At 47.0% G+C, this 21,278-nt stretch overlaps 1 protein-coding gene across 1 annotated transcript in view; it reads right to left on the bottom strand.

Annotated features, from left to right (window-relative positions):
* Nucleotides 1-20,940, bottom strand: part of ME1 (malic enzyme 1) — a 358,155-nt gene extending 337,215 nt beyond the window's left edge. Inside the window, exon 1 of the mRNA XM_039529885.1 lies at nucleotides 20,545-20,940. Within this exon, the coding sequence (XP_039385819.1) occupies nucleotides 20,545-20,589 (45 nt within the window). The 5' untranslated portion in view covers nucleotides 20,590-20,940. The remainder of the gene's footprint in view (nucleotides 1-20,544) is intronic.
* Between the last annotated feature and the right edge of the window lie 338 nt (nucleotides 20,941-21,278).

Below are 21,278 nucleotides of genomic sequence, written 5' to 3'. Positions count from 1 at the left end.
CACTGCATGCTCGGCTAGCTAGGGTGACCAGATGTCCCGATTTTATAGGGGCAGTCCCGATTTTGGGGTCTTTTTCTTATATAGGCTCCTATTATACCCCCACCCCATCCCGATTTTTCACATTTGCTGTCTGGTCACCCTACAGCTAGTGCAGGTATAAATAGCAGTGTAGACAGAGAGACACTGCTTAAGCAAATATGTGCCCTGTGCACCTGTGGTACCCCCAGAGCACCCTACACGCCCAAGCAGTGCCTCCCAGATCTACACTGCTATTTTTAGCAGTATAGCATCCCACTACCTTTCCCTGCCACAGTGAAAGGCTCCAGCAGTAGGGAAAAGGCAGCAGGGAAAAGCTCTGCCAGAGCCTTTCACTGTGGCACACTGCTGCATACTGCTGTGACAACTGTGGACACAGCCCGCCAGGCGTGTAGCTACATATGCAGTGCCCACATAAGTGTAGCCATAGCGATTTTTTTTTGGCATTAAAATTACTAGTGAACTGCAAAACAAAAAGCTAATTAATTAAGGGTGTTTATTCCTCCGAATTAAAGATAAATAATTTTTATTTATTTCCTTTACATTTGAAAAGGTGGAGTTCAATTCTTATTTCTCATTTTTAGTTTTTCCACATTCATGGTCATGCAATTATTCCCCAGGAAAAGAATACTTTGGGCATTTCAAAAACAAAGAACAAACCAACCAAAAAACCAGAGAACCCACCAGCAACAATGTTGTTCTCTCAAAAGCAAGTACATTTTTCTTAGGCCTCGCAGAAGAGCCACTACAAAACCTAGGACTATCAGCAAAGTTAAATGCTGTAAAAACAATGAAGGAATAGACATGTCTGCAAAGCTGAGCTCCAGATTCAGGCCCCAGAGACCAATTTATGTCTGAGGCTCTTCAGCTATAAAGGTCTGTTTCCCTCTGGGTTGGGGTTGGTTTATACATCAGAAATTATCCAAAAACAGTTGAAAGAATCAGCATAAGAAACAGAATTGGTCACAACAGTTTACACATTCACCACAAAAGCAACATTTATTTGTTCAAGTGCTAGGCCTTCAATTTTTAATCTATATCCTGTCAGGTGGAAGACCTAACTAAACAGAGACATATTCTGGAAGTAAGATTGAGTGCTAAGCACTCATGTTTATGTTGCATGTGAAGCCAAATGAGAAATTTCTTATCTGATCGTTTTCTCTGTTAGCAGCTTCTCAACAAATTCATTACTAATGGGGAGGGCTCCTTATGTCACGGAGGTCGATGAAGTCATGGATTCAGTGACTTTCCACAACCTCCGTGACTTCTGCAGCAGCCAACGTGGCTGACCCCAGAGCCATCCAAGCAGCAGCCGATGCGGCTAACCCTGGAGACTGCCTGAGCAGCGGTCACAGGAGCAGCAGGAGCAGTTGCTGCTCGGCAGCCCCCAGCAGCTGATGCTGCTGGCCCCAGGGCACCCCTCCAGCATCAGGCCTCCCAGTGCACTCGCTCCCAAGCAGCAGGCATACTGCCGCTAAGATTTAGTCAGGGGTATTTATGGTAGAAGAAGAACAGGAGTATTTGTGGCACCTTAAAGACTAACAAATTTATTTTAGCATGAGCTTTCGTGAGCTGCAGCTCACTTCTTCAGATGCATAGAATGGAACACACAGACAGATAGAAGAGTTATGGATAGGTCACTGGCATGAATTTTTGTTTATTGCCTGTGACCGGTCCATGACTTTTACTAAAAATATACATAACTAAGTCATAGCTTTACTAATGGATCCATGCCTCCACCTATGGAATTAAGAGGTGGTACAAAGTTGTTGCAGGAGGCACCAAGGCTATGCTCCACCCTTCAGCTCAGGCCTCCAGAAGAGTTCTTCCACAAGAGAAGAAACACTCCAGCAACAGATTTTTAGCACTAAGCCATTAGATATAATGTATTAACCTTAAGACAATGTATGTCTAAGTCTTCCTTTAGAGAAAATGTTCCATTTATATTCTGGTCATTTACTAGATCAGCAGAAGGGTTTGAATTAGAAGAGAAGTTGCTAACAGAAAGAAAATTATGTTAGAAATTTCTCAATCCATTGCATAGTTTCTCTCCTCCTTCATTACTAATGGGAAGTAGCAAGCAGTGAATCCCAGAACTACGGGAGGAAAGGATAAGAAGAGTTTAATTATTATGGTAGAATAATAGGCAGGTGTGACAGAGCGATTCTGGCGGGACCCAACTGAGAGTGCCAAATCAGGCCCAATTGCTTAAACAGGGCAGTTACAGCCCTAGGCTGGGGTTTTTCCACCTCTAAGGCAAACCAAACCAGCCAGACAAAAAGGACTTTGGTCTCACCCCACTGGCTAACCACAAGTCACACAAGCAATTTCCTTAGACACTCCAGTCTCCCAGTATCACCACCAGTGCACTCGTCCTGGGGATAAATGGTTATGAAAACCAACACCCCAATAAAAGAAAAAGGTTCCCTCGATCCCAAAGGACCAAGCCCCAGACCCAGGTCAATATACACATCAGATCTTACCCACAAATCACGCTGTTGCCAATCCTTTAGAATCTAAAATCTAAAGGTTTATTTACAAAGGGAAAAAGGTAGAGAAGAGAGGTAGAATTGGTTAAATGCAATCAATTACATACAGTAATGGCAAAGTTCTTAGTTCAGGCTTGCAGCAGTGCTGGGGTAAACTGCAGGTTTAGATTAAGTCTCTGGAATACATCCCCCACCGGGATGGGTCGTTCAGTCCCCTGTGTAAAGCTTCAGTTTGTAGCAAAGTCCCTCCAGAGGTCAGAAGCAGGATTGAAGACAAGATGGAGATGAGGCATTAGGCTTATATAGACTTTTCCAGGTGTAAGAATCCCTTTGTCTTCACTGTGGAATTTTACAGCAAAATGGAGCCTTGAGTCACATGAGCCAGTCCCTGCATACTTTGCTGAGTCACAAGGCGTGTCTGCCTTCTCTCCATGGGTCCATTGTGTCCTTAATGGTCCTTAATGGGCCATCAAACAGGCTAGGCAGAGATAACACCAGCTTGTCTGGGAGGCTTAGCACAAACTTGAAATACTGCCAGCATAGAGCCAACATTCATAACTTCAACTAAAAATGATACAGACATACAGACAGCATAATTATAACCAGCAACCCGGAACCTGGTCTTAGACACCTTATATGACCCCCTTTACTTAGGATTTGGTGCCACTACAGGACCTTGGTTGCAACCCATGTTCTATATGGTCCCCATTTATATCAATAACGAAATTGATGCAGGAAGGGATGACAAAACATCGCTGACTGCATCCCAAGAGCCCCCTTTCCTTGGGTCTGTCTCACTACAGCTAGTGTTGGGCTAGAGGCCGTCCCAGTGTATAACCGAAATGGTTTATCAAAATCATGTTCAATAACATGAATGGATCTCTTTACAAACTTAAGGTATAACTTGGTTAGCTTTTGCAGCATGGTTCCTGTATGTTTCATGTGATCTTGCCAAGAGCTAAAGAAAACAGCTACTTTATCCATACCAGTTCTGGCCAATATTTTGAACCCAAATAACATTAAACCAATGTAGATATAGAGGTTGTTCATAGTACAGGAATCTTGGCATTTAGCCATGAAAGCAATATGGTAGTGTGCCTCAGTTTCCCCTTTCATACAGCACATCAGGTTTGGAATGTATTTTCCCCTGTGAAAAGTTCCAACACTGTTTACATGCATTAACTGTGAAACATCAGTATAGCAAGGCCCTTTAACATAAAGTGTGTTTTCATGTATTCCTTTCAACATGTTTAAGGGATTTTCCAAAAGATTAGGCACATTGTACATTGTTACAGTTCTTGGCCATAGCAACACATTAGTTACAAAAATTAGCATTAGCAATAACAACAAATTCATTGCAAGTGTCCATTTACAATCATGTTTGTCATGCCACACCCTTGGCTCAATACCATTGGAATTTGGGCATTTTAGGGTTAACCTGTGGGTTCCCTTTGCAAAATTCAGTCTTCTCTTTCCTTCTTGTTCTTCCGGACTAAACCCTGATTTCTCTTGCTTAACAGAGATCACAGGCTGATGGGGTGGGCCCTCTGTGCTAACAGCTATTAGCAAGTCTTTCTTCTCCTGCCAGCCAAGTAATTCGCATCAACACAGACACTGCTTAACTTCTTAGCTGCTATGGATTCCACGGCTGGACTTTGTCTTACAGAGATACCACACAAATCCAAAGAGTCTGAGGGTGAGAGCTGGCTTGCTCTCCCTGCCTCCTCAAGCATTTAGCCATACAACTGTTCTGCCCTGAAACACCAGTAACTGAATCTGTCCTCAGATCCTGAAGCACAGACTGCTCACTTACAGATTCAGCATGGAGACATTCCTGTCCCAACAGCATTGTCTCCCCACCAACAAGCTGGCCACACACAGCCAGGTGGTTATAGGGCTGCTCAACTTCCTTAACAGCTTCTACTCCACCTGAGACCTTTTCAAAGCTGCCCACACTGGATCTCTCAAAAGGAAAGTCAGTGGATCCATTCACAACAGAAAATTTCTGGCTGTTAGGAACTGAAACTTTCTTGATTAAATCACTTTTACACCCTTCAGTTGCAGTAAACTGCTTGCACAGGCTACCATGAGGATTCCTTTCCTAGGAGCTTCTCTACGCAGCCATTCACCCCTCTCAGAAATTCTGCCATTCCCCTCTTCACCTAGTTCTTGCTCTAAAGGAACACTTACCTGAGCAACCACAGATGCTACAGACTTTCTAGATAACAGGTCAGAAGTAGTCTCCTTCCCTTGGCCATGAACAAGTTCAGGAATCTTTTCCTTCTTGCTACAAGTTGTCAAACTGTCAGTCGGTAACACAATTAAATCACCTTTATGCTCTCCTTGTGCCCTGGCTGTATCACCCTGATCAGACAGAGTTGCTGCACCCTTTTCCAACCACACATTAGCAACTGGCAAACTACAAGCACCAGAATTGTCTGTTCTCTGGGATTTTGCTATGACACTAACTGGATGCAACCTAGTCACAGTGCCATTCCCCCCAGCAGACACAAACTCAGGACCATTCCCTTCCTGGGCTTTAGCTGTATTTACAACCAACTTCGAGACAACTGAATCACCCTCAACCATTACAGGCTGACAGGCACCTTCTGTCTGCTCCACAGACACAGAAGAGCCGGAGACACATTCTCCTTTACCAGACACACAGCTTGGGATTTTACTTCCTTGTCCCAGCACACAGGGCTGTTCACAGACAACTGCTTGGAGACTGGAGTAGCTTCCTTTATAGGCAAGTCAATACTCCTGACAGACACAGGCACATTCCCTCCACTGTCACATTTCTCCACACAGGAAACAGGTAAGGGATATGGACACTCATCTTCCACTATCCCTCCCTTCCCAAATTGCTGATTAGACAAAGCCATCAGCTCACAAGGCTGCCTAGTCTCCTGCAAACTTTCCCTACCAGGCACATTGCCTCTCCCAACAGATAAGCTGCTGCTCTTTTCACTACACTGAGCTACTTTTAGCAAATCACAGTTACCCATTTCAGGTTTACTTCTACAAGCTGCACTAGCCACCAATCCATTACCCATTACAAATTTACCCTCTCCTTCCTCAGTTAGGGATTTAACCTGACCATCTACTTTAATCTGCTCCTGAGAAACATTTTCCTCACCAATGAGATCTTTCTGCTCTTGATCTAACTCCAGATTCACTTCTGAGACATCAGACAGACATTCAGAAACTTCATTCCCAGACAAACTGCTTTCTTGTACAGACAAACAGATATTTCTCCCCAGGTTAGAACTCCCATCTCCCCAGCCATAGCAAAACTGGTTAAACACAGAAAACTGCCCAGAGTAACCCCATATATCAACACAGTTATAAACTGGACTTTCAAGAGGATACAGTTTCTGCCGTTCTTCCCTTGCTTTTTTGACTTGGAGCTGGAGTCTAGCAGTTTCTTGTTGTATTTTGTGAGTCTCCTGCTGCACCTTGCGAGTCTCCTCCTCAGCAGCCAGCACCTCCAGACGTTTCTTCTCTCTCAGCAGCCTCTCTCTTTCTCTCAGCTGCCTCTCTCTTTCTCTCAGCCGCCTCTCTCTTTCTCTCAGCCGCCTCTCTCTTTCTCTCAGCCGCCTCTTTCTCCAGCTGGGCCAAGACTTGCTTCTCTTCCATTCGAATTTTTGCCAGTTCTTGCTCATAATCAAACTGCAGGCTGTCTCTCAAGGCTTGCAGTTTCCTTGCTTTTTGTCTCATGGTCACTGATCTTTAACCAACCAAACTCTCAATCCCACATTTAAATTTTGGATAGCGTGGGGTTCTGACCCAAAGCTTAATTGACCTGGTTCTGTGGATCCTAGCACGACTACGCCACTGTGACAGAGCGATTCTGGCGGGACCCAACTGAGAGTGCCAAATCAGGCCCAATTGCTTAAACAGGGCAGTTACAGCCCTAGGCTGGGGTTTTTCCACCTCTAAGGCAAACCAAACCAGCCAGACAAAAGGACTTTGGTCTCACCCCACTGGCTAACCACAAGTCACACAAGCAATTTCCTTAGACACTCCAGTCTCCCAGTATCACCACCAGTGCACTCGTCCTGGGGATAAATGGTTATGAAAACCAACACCCCAATAAAAGAAAAAGGTTCCCTCGATCCCAAAGGACCAAGCCCCAGACCCAGGTCAATATACACATCAGATCTTACCCACAAATCACGCGGTTGCCAATCCTTTAGAATCTAAAATCTAAAGGTTTATTTACAAAGGGAAAAAGGTAGAGAAGAGAGGTAGAATTGGTTAAATGCAATCAATTACATACAGTAATGGCAAAGTTCTTAGTTCAGGCTTGCAGCAGTGCTGGGGTAAACTGCAGGTTTAGATTAAGTCTCTGGAATACATCCCCCACCGGGATGGGTCGTTCAGTCCCCTGTGTAAAGCTTCAGTTTGTAGCAAAGTCCCTCCAGAGGTCAGAAGCAGGATTGAAGACAAGATGGAGATGAGGCATTAGGCTTATATAGACTTTTCCAGGTGTAAGAATCCCTTTGTCTTCACTGTGGAATTTTACAGCAAAATGGAGCCTTGAGTCACATGAGCCAGTCCCTGCATACTTTGCTGAGTCACAAGGCGTGTCTGCCTTCTCTCCATGGGTCCATTGTGTCCTTAATGGTCCTTAATGGGCCATCAAACAGGCTAGGCAGAGATAACACCAGCTTGTCTGGGAGGCTTCCCCCAGAAGCACAGCACAAACTTGAAATACTGCCAGCATAGAGCCAACATTCATAACTTCAACTAAAAATGATACAGACATACAGACAGCATAATTATAACCAGCAACCCGGAACCTGGTCTTAGACACCTTATATGACCCCCTTTACTTAGGATTTGGTGCCACTACAGGACCTTGGTTGCAACCCATGTTCTATATGGTCCCCATTTATATCAATAACGTCACAGCAGGACTGGGAGTTCCCTCCATAGAAAGCAAGAACTTTACAAATTAAGGACTGATGTGGGAATCAATGCAGTAGTACCTTCTACCAAAGGATGACTTTGTAGAGGAATGGAAACCTACTTTGCAAATCTTCCTCATGACGCCCATATACTTTTCGTCCAGTGCCTCTAGGAACTTCTGTTAATAGTTTCATTCATGCCTAACATGCCAATTGGTGCAGGATTTTTTACGCCTTGCCAGCAGCAACCTTAAGGCCATAAGGTATTTTGGACAGAATGAGACATAGGGCTTGGCTACACTTACAAGTTGCAGCGCTGGTGGAGGCTTTCCAGCGCTGCAATTAACACCCCGTCCACACTTGCAGGGCACAACCAGCGCTGCAACTCCCTGGTTGCAGCGCTGGCTGAAAACCCATCCGGGTTGGGGTATAAGGAGTGCAGCGCTGGTGACACCAGCGCTGCTCAGCAGGTGTGGACACTCACCAGCGCTTTACCTGTCCTCCAGGGAATAAGGAGCTATCCCAGAATTCCTGTTCAGCCACTCTGCACATCAGTTTGCACTCTACTGCTCTTGCCTCAGGTGACCCGCCCTTTAAATGCCCCGGGAAATTTAAAAATCTCCTTCCTGTTTGCTGCAGCCAGGTGTGGAGTGCAATCAGTTAATCAGTTACAGGTTACAGGTAACCATGCCTCCACGGCAAACGAGCCCCAGCATGGAGCACAGGTGAATTGCAGGACCTCATCAGTGTTTGGGGTGAGGCGTCTGTTCAGGCACAGCTGCGCTCCGGCCGTAGGAATTACGATATCTTTGAGCAGATAGCAAGGGACATGCTGGATAGGGGCCATCAACGGGACGCACTACAATGCAGGGTGAAAGTTAAAGAGCTGCGGAGTGCCTATTACAAAGCCCGCGAGGGTAATCGCAGATCCGGATCCGCCCCCACGACCTGCCGTTTTTACTTGGAGATGGACAACATACTTGGGGGTGACCCCACTGCCAATCCCAGGGTAACGATGGACACTTCTGAGCAGGCTGGGGGACAGGAGGAGGAGGAGGCTGCGGGGAGAGGAAACCGCGAGTGAAGCTCCTGGGATGGGGGAAGAAACCGCAGATTCCCTGGAGGCATGCAGCCAGGAGCTCTTCTCAAGCCAGGAGGAAAGTACCCAATCGCAGCAGCAGCCAGCAGTTGCAGAAGGACAAGCAGAGGAGCGGTGTACCGGTAAGCGGCTTTTATTTTCTGGGTGGAAATGTTTCTGGAGAGGAAGGGGGGTTATGGATGCATGCATGGCAGCGTCTAGATGTGGAATAGCCCGTTGATGTGGTCTATCACGTCGCGGTAATCTGCTTCAGTTATCTCAGCAAAAGCTTCATCCAGAGCGTGGGCAATATGCCTGCGCAGGTTTATAGGCAGAGCCACTGTGTCCCTTGTCCCAGTGACGGTGACGCGTCCGCGCCACTCTTCGGCCGGGGGGGGGGGGACCATTTCTGAACACAGGCACGCCGCATAGGGTCCCGGCGGAATCCACATTGCTCTAAAAGAGCCACCCGCTGTTCCCTAGTGACTCGCAGTAGGGAAACATCTTCCAGGATTAAGTCCTGTGAAAAATGTTGGGAGACTCGTTAGTGAAGAGATAGGGAGATAAGATCACCCCTGCATCTGCATCTTCACTCAACCCCTCTAGCACTCCAGATTACCCAAAGCAACCAGCTCCCCTCTCACTCAAGCCCCTCTTCTCCCTATATAAGTAAACACTCCTCACTCACCATTTCGTGGCTTCTGTTGTGTTTTCCTTTTGGGATAAAGAATGCAAGTGAGAACTTGCAAGTGAGAACTCCCTCAGTGTAACAATTCATGTCTGGAGATAGTGGATACAATGCTGCCCGTGTTAAATGTTGTCATTTCTGTGTGTACAGTGACCTTGACTGGACTGCCCAGATGTTCAACATCACAGAGGCTTCAAAATTTGAGAAAAAATCCCCGAAAGAGCAAAGAGGACATGCTGAAAACTGTTCTTCAGCACTCTGCTACAGAGAGAAAAGAATTGAAGGAGTGGCGAGAGAAAGAAAGCAGGACCCGCAAGAGAAATGCAGTGGCCAAGAGGAAAAGCACGGAGCGGCTGCTAAGCATCCTGGAGCGCCAAGGAGTCTATAGAGTCACTCGTTGCCATGCAAGCAGAGCACTACCGTGCTACTCCCCACCCGCCCGTCCTTTGTGCCTTGTGCCCCAATGTCAGCTCCAACCACCTTTCCCCAGCATCCAGGCTCTTACCACCACCAGCTGCCTCCAACACCTGTACGTTCCCCAACCAGCCCTGATACCTACCACCACCCTTACCCTCTGCATTCAACCCCATCACCATGCAGTATATGCACCCTGAAGTGCAGGATTCATTAAACAGCAATCCAGACATGGCATATGCAAACTTGTGACTGTACAGTTCACCAACCCACACCCTTGCCCTCTTGTGTTAATGAAATGTTGTGTGTCTGTCTGTCTGTCAAGGAAGTTTTTTTCTTTTCAATAAAACAATTCTTGGCTTTGAAAACAGTCTTTATTATAGCAGATAGTGAAAGATACCTTAGCCCAGTAAAGAAAGAGGCACTGCAAATCATATTATTATTATGGATAATAGAATAACAGTGTAAGCAGTGCAATTCACTCCCATGCAAGGCAGCAACATTACTGTTGGCTTTCAGCCTCAAATTCTTCCCTCAAGGCATCCCTAATCCTTGAAGCCCTGTGCTGGGCCTCTCTATTAGCCCTGCTCTCTGGCTGTGCATATTCAGCCTCCAGGACTTGAACCTCGGTGGTCCATGCCTCACTGAATGTTTCACCCTTCCCTTCACAAATATTATGGAGGGTACAGCAAGCGCTTATAACCGCGGGGATGCTGCTTTCCCAAGTCTAGCTTCCCATACAAACATCTCCAGCGAGCCTTTAAACGCCCAAAAGCACACTCCACAGTCATTCTGCACCGGCTCAGCCTGTAGTTGAACCGGTCCTTGCTCCTGTCAAGCTTCCCTGTATAGGGTTTCATGAGCCAAGGCAGTAACGGGTATGCGGGTCTCCAAGGATCACAGTGGGCATTTCGACATCCCCTACTGTGATCTTCCTGTCTGGGAAAAAAGTCCCTGCCTGCATCTTCCTGAACAGGCCACTGTTCCGAAAGATGCGTGCATCATGCACCTTTCCAGGCCAGCCTGTGTAAATGTCAATGAAACGCCCGGTGATCCACAAGCGCCTGGAGAACCATAGAGAAATACCCCTTACGATTAACGTACTCTGATGCCAGGTGGGGCCAGAATAGGAATATGCGTCCCATCTATCGCCCTCCACAGTTAGGGAAACCCATTTGTGCAAAGCCATCCACAATGTCCTGCACGCTCCCCGGAGTCACGGTCTTTCTTAGCAGGATGCGATTAATTGCCTTGCAAACTTGCATCAAAACGATTCCCACGGTCGACTTTCCCACACCAAACTGGTTCCCGACCGACCGGTAGCTGTCTGGATTTGCCATCTTCCAGATTGCAATAGCCACCCGCTTTTCCACCGTCAGGGCAGCTCTCAATCTTGTGTCCTTGCGCCGCAGAGTGGGGCGAGCTCAGCACACAGTCCCATGAAAGTGGCTTTTCTCATACGAAAGTTCTGCAGCCACTGCTCGTCATCCCAGACTTCCATGACGATGTGATCCCACCACTCAGTGCTTGTTTCCCGAGCCCAAAGCGGCGTTCAACGGTGCTGAGCATTTCCGTGAATGCCGCAAGCACTGTAGTGTCACACGCGCAGACAAATCCATATTGATATCATCGTCGGACTCCTCACTGTCACTTTGGAGCTGAAGGAATAGCTCGACTGCCAAACGTGTTGTGCTGGTGACACTCATCAGCAGAGTCCTCAGCAGATCGGGCTCCATTTGCCACAGAAATCGCGATTCACAGAGAGTAACAGAAAGACACTCACAATGGCGCCAAACGCTGCCGGAATGAATGCTGGGATGTGAAGCGATGCACCACGGGGCGCTGGCAAACAGGAAGCGGAATGACCCGCACACTTCCTTCCCCTTCCCACAATACTCAGCGCCAAAACGGCGCCAAAACGGGACGAGGTGTTCTGTGGGATAGCTGCCCACAATGCACCTCTCAATACAGCGCTGGAAAGTGCTGCAAGTGTGGCCACACTGCAGCGCTGGTAGCTGTCAGTGTGGCCACACTCCAGCGCTGGCCCTTACACAGCTGCATGAGCAGCGCTGTAACTCCCAGCGCTGCAACTTGTAAGTGTAGCCAAGCCCGAACAGGGTAAAATTGGCGTACAAACTCCGTATGCTTGAGATACATCTTTAGAGCTCCAGGAATGCCCATTTATGTCACAACCTTCAAAGGATGAGAACAAAATGATGGGATAGCTATTTACCAGCAACTGTGGAAAGAGGATCTTTCCTTGAATAAAAAGGCTTCTGGAACCATATAACAAACCGTTTTCTCTTGACAAAGACAGTGTGGTTCTTGTATGGATACGGGAACTAATTCCAAAACTTGCTTTTCAGAAGTAATGGCAACTAGAAAGGCCAGCAACAGGCCTGTCTAGTTTGTCACTGTGGCACCTGATACTCCAATGGAGGATCCAAAATGCTTGTCTACAAAATGCTGCTATGGCTGGTATCCACGCTTCTATGTTTGGTTATAGGACTCCAACCAAACCTCCTGAAGAAACTCTAGCATAGCTAAAATCAACAGAACTTTTAGATTATAATATTTGTATCACAATAGCATATAGACGTCATTGTGCTAAGCACTGCACAAAGAGGCAGTCCCTGCCCCAAGAACTTTCCGTTTCCCCTCACACTAGAAATGTAAATTAAACCAGATCAACAAATGAAACATTGTGGTTGAGTTCCATGTAGATAGCACACTGTACCACGAGTTAATGAAGAATCCACGGTGAACTACATCTCTTCCAATGCTTAGGCTGTTAAACTGTAGGTGTTCCTGATCTGAATGAAAAAGAATCCCTACTTCAAGAGGTCTAATGTTTTCTGCAGGAACAAAGTGGGATCTCTGGCTGTCTAGAAAGTCCAAAATGCCTCCTAAGACAGTGGAGGACTAAAAGGACCTCAGCTCTCCTATTTTCTCTTTTCTTTGTCCTTTATGTGAACTGTTTTTGACAGCAGTTTTTCTCGGCCGAGGACATTATTCCTATTGCCACAGAGAAACTTTGTCCTCTTGTTACTCCCTGGTTTGGAAGGCATATAAACTCTCATGCCTCAGTCATAAAGCCAATCTCTAACAGGAGGTAGTAGAGGAAATTTCCAAGAACCATAATTGCTCGCTACTTGTTTTTTTAAACCTTCTTTCCAATGCAGCTGGTACTGGTCACTTGCCAGACAGGATACTGGACTCAAACCACTGATCTGATCCCCTATGGCCATATTTGTAAGGGATTTTTTTGGTTTAAGTCACACCCTGACAGAGATGTCAAAATGAACTAAAAGGATGCATAATATGAGTTTTTTGTAATTTATCATCTTCCAAGGATGCTTGCTTCCACAGCAAGTATATAAGGGTCTAGAGTGAAAACTGGAATGGCTTTCAGCATGTTTGTATCTACCTGCCCACAAAGGGTCATTCAGATGTGATGAGACTGTCACCTAATTTTGCACTGAACGGAGTGCATGGTTCAATGGCCTGAGACAGAATTTCTGCAGGTGCATTTTCAGAAACCCTCTGCAGCCAATTAGTTCATTTTATCATTTAAATGTGTTATTGCTATGATGAACTCATAGGCTATTTCATATACAATCAAGGTGTGAGGAATAGATATAAGTAGAATAGGAGTATAAGATTGACAAGTATTTAGGAGTGCCAAGTATATAAGTATACACATGTGTTGCATATGCTGCCTACCTCTGAGTTAGAAGACCATAGGCTCATACCGTACCAAGGCACACTGGATACCTTTGTCCACATTTGTTGACCCCCCTCAAAGAATTCTAATAGATTGGTAAAGCGTGATTTCACTTTACAAAAGCCATTTTGACTTATCCCTGTAGTAAGATAAGGCCCTGAAACAAACTTGTGTCAGAGGCCCAGTCTGAGGCCTGAAGCCTGAACCAAAGTACTTCCAGCATTGCTAAGCAAAAGCTGGGCTGTGAGCCAGAGGCAGGCCCCACTCACAGAAGTTGGCAAGAAGAAGGCTGCTAGAAGCAGGTGCATCCACACATAAGTGCTAATAAGAGGAACTTGTGCCAAGATGGCATTAAAACACTCCACAGAGATAACGAGGAACAGGCAGGTGCATCTTAAAGACAGGGTCAAAAGGACAACATGATGGATAGATGTGTTTGAAGAAACATGATCAAAAGGGGAGACAGCACACTAATGAGCTAAGGGGCTGTACCTCAATACGTCACTAGGGATGAGTAATCTGTCCTGCAACTGTATAAAAGTAGGCCCCGGAATGCACATCTTTGTCTGGTCTAGAGGGCAGTGGAAAGTCCCGCCACTGACTGAGCTGGTCCATTGACAGGGGGCAGAAATTCATAGTATGTCTTGTAGAGTCTACGGGAAACTATTACTGTGCTTCATTTTACAATAAACCTGGCTCAGGTTTCTTCATACCTTACTAGAGTCTGTGGTCGCTCAGGGTCTGCTGTGTCAGCCATCTGCACAGAACTGGGGCAGCACACAGAGGGAACATGCACGCAGCTGACTGTTATCATCAAACAAGAGCAGAGCACCACACCGGTAGCTACTGACAACAGTCCCCAACTTATCATTTTTATCTATGTGTCTGTTAATTTTGTTCTTTACTATAGTTTCAACCAATTTACCTGGTAGTGAAGTGTTGTATCAACCAGGCAAGGTACTAACAAACTTCAACAGGACTTTATTTTTAAAGTGGAAACCTCTTTACCAAGCTGCTGCTGCACCTTCTCTAACTCTCACTCTGCCTCCTCAACTCCTCCCCTCTCCTTCCTGTTTCCTGTCCTTTCAGACTCCCAACAGCCAGTGCTCCCAGTTCTAATAATTACAAGCAACATCTAAACACCACATGAAGTTAGGCTTATCGGTCTGTAATTCCCAGGTTCACCTTTGAAGTCTTTTTAAAAATAGGCATTACATTAGCTATCTTCCAGTCATCTCATGCAGAGGCTGATTTAAGTGATAGGCTACGTACCACAGTTAGTAGTTCTGCAGTTTCATATCTGAGTTCCTTCAGAACTCTTGGGAAAACGCCAACTGATCCTGATTACTTACTACTATTTAAATTATCAATTTGTTACAAAACCTCCTCTATTAACACCTCAATCTGGGAAAGTTCCTTAGATTTGTCACCTAAAAAGAATGGGTCGGTTGTGGGGATTCCTCACATCCTCTGCAACGAAGACCAATGCAAAGAATTCATTTAGCTTTTCTGCTATGGCCTTGTCTTCCTTGAGTGATCCTTTAGCAATTCAATCATCCAGTGGACCCACTGACCCTGACCCTAACCCCCACTACCACATGGATTACCCAGACCTTGTGGTGGGATGCCTGGGAGCCAACTGATGCTATGCACCAACTCCTCAGCTTCTTTGAAGCAGATGGTCAGGAAGTGAGTAAGGAGAGAAAGGGTTGGTCGGAGCCAACCCTGCACAATGAGCACTGATAAGCCAGCAAAGAAAGTGTTATAATTTGCTGTGGCAATCCCACTGAAGTCAATGGGTTTCTACACAGTTCAGGGACACAAGCTGGTGGATCCCAAAGCAACATTTAGACCATAGAAATTCCCTGAAACAGGAACTATATCTTTTTGCTAATCTATCAGGAGGCACTGTGCAAATGTGATTCTATTTAAGTATTTAATACCAAGAGGATCTATATATTAAAGTGTACAATAATACTAACTGTAGAACATAGATAAATGAAACTATAATACTGTACCTGTTCATGATTATAGTGCAATACAATTTAAAATGAAAACAACAAATTTTAGAAAGTCACAGCAATTACAAAAAAAAAATCAGTCATCATATATTTTACATCCACCAAAGATTGCACATGCAAGACACATATCTATCTTTCAAAAGTAACTTATTAAAATCTGAATTCTAGGCACATTTTCAGTCTTTTCATTTCTTATTTAAAACCCCTTCTGTATAGCATTAATGATATATTCTAAACCAAATTTCAATGAAACATATGGAAATAATCTTGCATTGCAAGATTTTTTAAAAAGGAAATTGGGATACCAATCTTAACATTGCCAAGAGTTGACAATGTTTTTGTTACTTAAGTAAAACAAAGGATGAAGAAGAATTTAGCAGCAGAAGAAACAGAGCACTTTTCACTAGAGAGTGTTTTGAAACCAAGAGGAGTTAGGTCAGGGTTTTTTTGTTATTGGAGGCTACTCATTCCATGTATTTACACACACACACTCACGCACACACACACGCTTCCTTCAACAACTTAGTGGCCTTCCAGACTTTCCAGTCACCCTTATGGATTTCCATTTGCTCTTCACTGAGCCACACTAATGTCCACACCTTTCCTGAGTGAAATTTGTGATTTAGATGCAGTTGTACCAGCTTGGTGCCCTGGATGTAAGATGCAATGGAGTCTGAGGTGTATCATATTACATTGCAGTTTGGAGAACTTCAGAATTTAAAATGCTGACGGCTTCAGGGCTTATAACAAGTCAATGTTCAATACTAGGGTTCCACAGACAGAGCAAGGTCATCTTTAAACATCACATTCACCTTTAAGAGTAGAAGGACAGTAGTAGGACAGTGCTAAAGGATGCTGCTAAGCAAAAGTGGTAACAGACTGTACATCTGCTTTTTCATGAAGAAAGCATCCAATCTAAAGAATGTTGTTGTGTAGACTTCTATGTAATACAAGCAGGGCCGGCTCCAGACCCCAGCGCGCCAAGCGCACGCTTGGGGCGGCGTCCCGCGGAAGGAAGGCAGGCGGCTCCGGTGGACCTCCCGCAGGCATGCCTGCGGAAGATCCGCTGGTCCCACGGCTCCAGTGGACCTCCTGCAGACATGCCTGCGGAGGGTCCGCTGGTCCCATGGCTCCGGTGGAGCATCCACAGACGTGCCTGCAGGAGGTCCACCGGAGCCACGGGACCAGCGGACCCTCCGCAGGCACGTCTGCAGAAGGTCCACTGGAGCCGCGGGACCAGCGACCGCCAGAGCGCCCCCCGCGGCGTGCCGCCCTGCTTGGGGCGGCGCAAATCCTAGAGCCATCCCTGCCCAGTGGTCTGTGATGGGATGTTAGGTGGGGTGGGATCTGAGTTACTACAGAGAATTCTTTCCTGGGTGCTGGCTGGTGAGTCTTGCCCACATGCTCAGGGTTTAACTGATCGCCATATTTGGGGTCAGGAAGGAATTTTGCCCAGGGCAGATTGGCAGAGGCCCTGGAGGTTTTTCGCCTTCCTCTGCAGCATGGGGCACGGATCACTTGCTGGAGGATTCTCTACAGCTTGAGGTCTTCAAACCACAATTTGGGGACTTCAATAACTCAGACATAGATTAGGGGGTTGTTATAGGAGTGGGTGGGTGAGATTCTGTGGCCTGCATTGTGCAGGAGATCAGACTAGATGATCAGAATGGTCCCTTCTGACCTTAAAGTCTATGAGTCTATGTTTCATAAACAAATGGATTTATGGTTATGTACTATGGCTGCTCTAACTGTACATTTTTCATAAGAAACCCTATTCTTTTCCACCCAAGACATGAACAAGGATCTCTTGGGAAAGCTTCTTTGCTGTGCTATTGGTGTTAGGGTTGTTAGAATATAGACTTCAAACTTTGAAGTTTTAAGATTTTTTTTCCCCACATTGAAAAAAAAATGCAGTGTATTTTCTCCAGGTCTAGATTGTGCAAACAAATTCTCTTTCCCGCTGCCTGAGGTGTAGAAGGGGTAAAAGGGAAGTACAATACTTGGGTTTGGCTGAAATGAAGTCGTCTTGAATAAAAATGCAAGAGGTGAATTCTTAGGGAATTCTATCTACAACCCTATTATTAATCTGTGAGTGGAAAAATCTTTGTACTGATCAAAGAATTATCTTGTGTTTTAGACCATTAACAAAACATTTTTTCAAATACATTTGTATACCCTAGAGACCCAAGAAATCTCTTAACTTATTGTCAATTAACTCACGGGATGTCCACAAGTGTGGAGATTCATCTTTTAATCTCCCAGCAGTTAAATTCTATCTGTTTAGACCTTATGAACAGAGTTGTTATGCTGCATTTTCTTTTAAATTGGAATCCTAAAACTGTGCTTAACCACTAGCTCCCAAAATCAGGACTATTTGAGGTTTTGTGGTTAGTGTGAAGATTTTGAATATTTTTTCCTCATGTGTCTTTTTATTTTCTTGATCACTTATATCAGAGGGGGGCAAACTACGGCCCGCAGACCACATCCGGCCCACAGGACCCTTCCCTCTGGTCCCCGAGCTCCTGCCAGGGAGCAGGGTCAGGACATGCTTGCGGAGGAGCTAGCCCAACTCCCCGGCAGCGTAGTGAGCAGGGCGAAGGCTGGCCCCTGGCCCCTCCCCTTCTGCTCCCCTCCCTCCCTGTCTCCCTCACAGTCACAGTTCCCCCAGCACCTGGGCAGCGTGGTTGCAGCTCCGGCCAGGCAGCAGGGCTATAGCGCTGCCAGACCTGGTGCTCCAGGGCAGCGCGGTCAGGGGGCGGGGAGCAGGGGGAGTTCTAGGCGGAGGAGGGGGTGTTGCAGGGGGGCGATCAAGGGGCCTGGGCCCTGCTGCCAGGGCCAGAGGCAGAGCAAGCCAGGGCCCCCCTCCACTCCCAGCATGCTTGGCCCCTGTCCCCAGCAGGCAAGCCCAGACAGGGAGCAAGCCCTGCCCAACTGCCAAGGAGAGCAGCCAAATGAGAAACACACAGAGAAAGGACTGAGCCCCCCTTTCCCCCACCCCACAGGTAATGTGGGGCAGAGAGAGCAGGGAGGGTTGGATAGAGGGCCCCAGGGGGCTGTCAGGGGGTGGGGAGCAGGGGAGATTGGATAGGGGCAGGGGTCCTGGGGGTGGTCAGGGGCCGGCTCCAGGAACCAGTGGAGGAAGCACGTGTCTGGGGCGGCATTCTGTCCATTCTTGGGGTGGCACAATCTGGGCGGCTTTTTTTCTTTTGTTTTGCTTCAGCAGTTCTGGCAGCAGTCCGAGCGGCTTTTGGGGGGGGGGGGGGCTTGAGGCAGCAAAAATGTCAAGAGAGGTGCTGTTCCGTCTATCTACCCCCAGTTTGTGGACTACCCTGGGGCTTAGGCATCAGACAGGCATCAGAATGCCTAGAGCAACACTGCAGTGCACATGCCCAGAGGCGGAAATACAGAAACCTAGGGAACTTTTACTGAGGAAATTTAGGCGCTGAGGGAGTTTAAAAGCCTACAGAATTAGGTGGCAGACAAACGGGGCATATGTGGATCAGAGTAGTGCCTAAATCTCAGACATAGGCACCTAAAACTGGGGTTTAGGCACTTAAGTCTCTTTTTGTTGATCTGGGCCATGGTGACCAGAAACAGTCCATTCAAATCACTAATTACAGAAAATATTTCCTTTGTTTAATAAATCAGTTTTAAATGCAAAGTGTGTTTTGAGAAACTTAGTTTTATTTAACTTAAATGTGGGGGGAAAAAACTAACTAATAAAGAACAATTTTAAAATGCTTTGTTTGTGTGTTTTAAGTCCAATTTCCATCCAAATGCAGCTCGACACAAATCATAAGTAAAAATAAATAAGAGTCATTCATAACTTTCTAACAAAATATAAAAATTAAGAATCTGAATGTAGGGTAAACTATGTAACTGTTTATATAAATGGATATAGCTATATTGTATACTTCTGATTCGCACAAAGTATCAAATTTAGTGTAAAGACTACTAGTTAATTTCAGACCTCAGGGAGGGCCTCTTGGTTTGCAGGAAAAGTTCCTGCCTATGTTCCTTTGTACTTTAGAACCATTAACTTTTTTATTATTATTTAAAGTTCAACTCTATACTATTGGCTGTCTGTTAAATAGTCCTCCCGGTAGCAGTCGGTAGTCTCAGGCCATTATGTCTTATGCAGCCACAATTACATAATAAACCATCACCATAACTGGCAACACTTATGACAGTGTCCCACAAATTCTCCATTTGCTCTTCTCCCCTCCACTAATAATCATCTATATAGCCACATAGGTTGTAGAATCCCCTCCCATGGGAGAGTGTTTTTTTAGAAAATTTTACTACTCATCTGAAAGTGTTATTGCACGTGTATAACACAAATCTTCATTCACAGTAAAGAGTTTCAGCCAGAAAACCCAATAGAAATCCTGTCTAGCCCTGAAAAGTCAAAGAGTTGACTGAAGTTGGGGGGCAGAAAAGGGAAGATTTATCATCTTCCAAGGATGCTTGCTTCCACAGCAAGTATATAAGGGTCTAGGCTCCCAAGGACAGCATTATATCAGGGTAGAGGTGTATGTTGGAACAAAGAATTTGTAGGGGAGCATATCAGTATCATATCAGTACCTGAACTTTCTACCAGCATCTACTTTTTTCAGCATCTGCCTGGGATGGGTGCTTCCTACCTTGTCTGCCAAAAATATGTCTGCTCTGCTTGATGGCAATGCTATTATGTAGCAATAGCCTCATTTGCTCAATGGGTAAACTGAGGCATTTGAAAGGCGAAGTGGTTCATAAAGGGGCAGGAAGCTGAGTCTATATTAAGAGTCTCCCGGGCGTCAGTGGCGTTATCTAAGGCAGAGGAAGCATCAGCTGATCTGCAGGAACTTGGAAGTATCAGAGTTTGTTGCCAAGTGCCGAGTCTACAAGACAACCGCCTCCGCCCCCACCCTGCCGGCATCCAGCCAGGCCGGTGCCCCCCAGGGCAGCGAGGACCCGGGCTGGAGGTGGGATCAGGTTCAGCTCCCGCCGCTTTCCCAGCCGCGCTGGTGTGACAGGTGCCGGCGCCCCCGCGGAGCAGCGGGCCCGAGGGGCTGGGGAGGCGCCCATGGAGAAACGCCCCCCAGTTACGCGCCCAGAGCTGGGGGCGGCGGGGACTAACCAGCCGCCCCCCCCGCGCGCCCTTCCTCAGCAGCGCCCCGCCCCGCCCCCCTGCCCCGGTACCTTGTTGAGATGCGGGTTGCGGGTCACCTCGTAGCCCCGCTTCATGGTGAGCTCTGCGCGCCGGGCCGGGCCGGTCCCTCCCGCAGCCGCTGCCGAGGCCAGTGTCCGCCGGGAAGGTGCCGCGGGGGCGGGGAGGAGGAAGCGCCCTGACACGCCGCCGCCTCCGAGCCGGGGTCACCGGGGCACGAGCGCCGCTGAGTCAGCGGAGGAACCGCTCGGAGACGGGAGCGGCGCGGGGCGGGTCAGCGCCCGCAGCCTCTCACCGCGCGGCTGCGCCGACCGGAGGGAGCCGAGGCCGGGTGGGAGCGGGAGCTGCCGGGGAAGCGGCGCGGGGGAGGGGGAGACGGGGCAGGCCATGGATCTGGGGAGATCTGGCTGGTGCTGAGGGAGTTGGGAAGTGAGGCTGGGGGGGGTGTGTCCTGAGGGAACTTGGATGGAGGGGTGAGGGGTGTGTCCTGAGTGGGAGGGACTGGCCATGTGATGGAGGGATTGGGGTGGGTGAATGAGGGGTATGTGTTTGGGAGGGTGGGACTGGCCATATGATGGAGGGGATGAGGGAGTAGGGGTGAGGGTATGAGGGGTGTATGCTTGGGAGGGAGGAGGGCTTGGCCATGTGATGGATGGGTGAGAGAATTAGAGGGGAGATGAGAGGTGTATATTCTGTGCAGCGAGGCATTTGGAGGTGTAGTAGGGGTTCGGGAAGATGTGAAGACTTGAGGGACAAGGGAATAGGC

The sequence above is a fragment of the Mauremys reevesii genome, linkage group 3 (assembly GCF_016161935.1).
Source record: "Mauremys reevesii isolate NIE-2019 linkage group 3, ASM1616193v1, whole genome shotgun sequence".
Classification (NCBI taxonomy): domain Eukaryota; kingdom Metazoa; phylum Chordata; order Testudines; family Geoemydidae; genus Mauremys; species Mauremys reevesii.
This window is presented reverse-complemented; position numbering and strand designations above follow the sequence as displayed.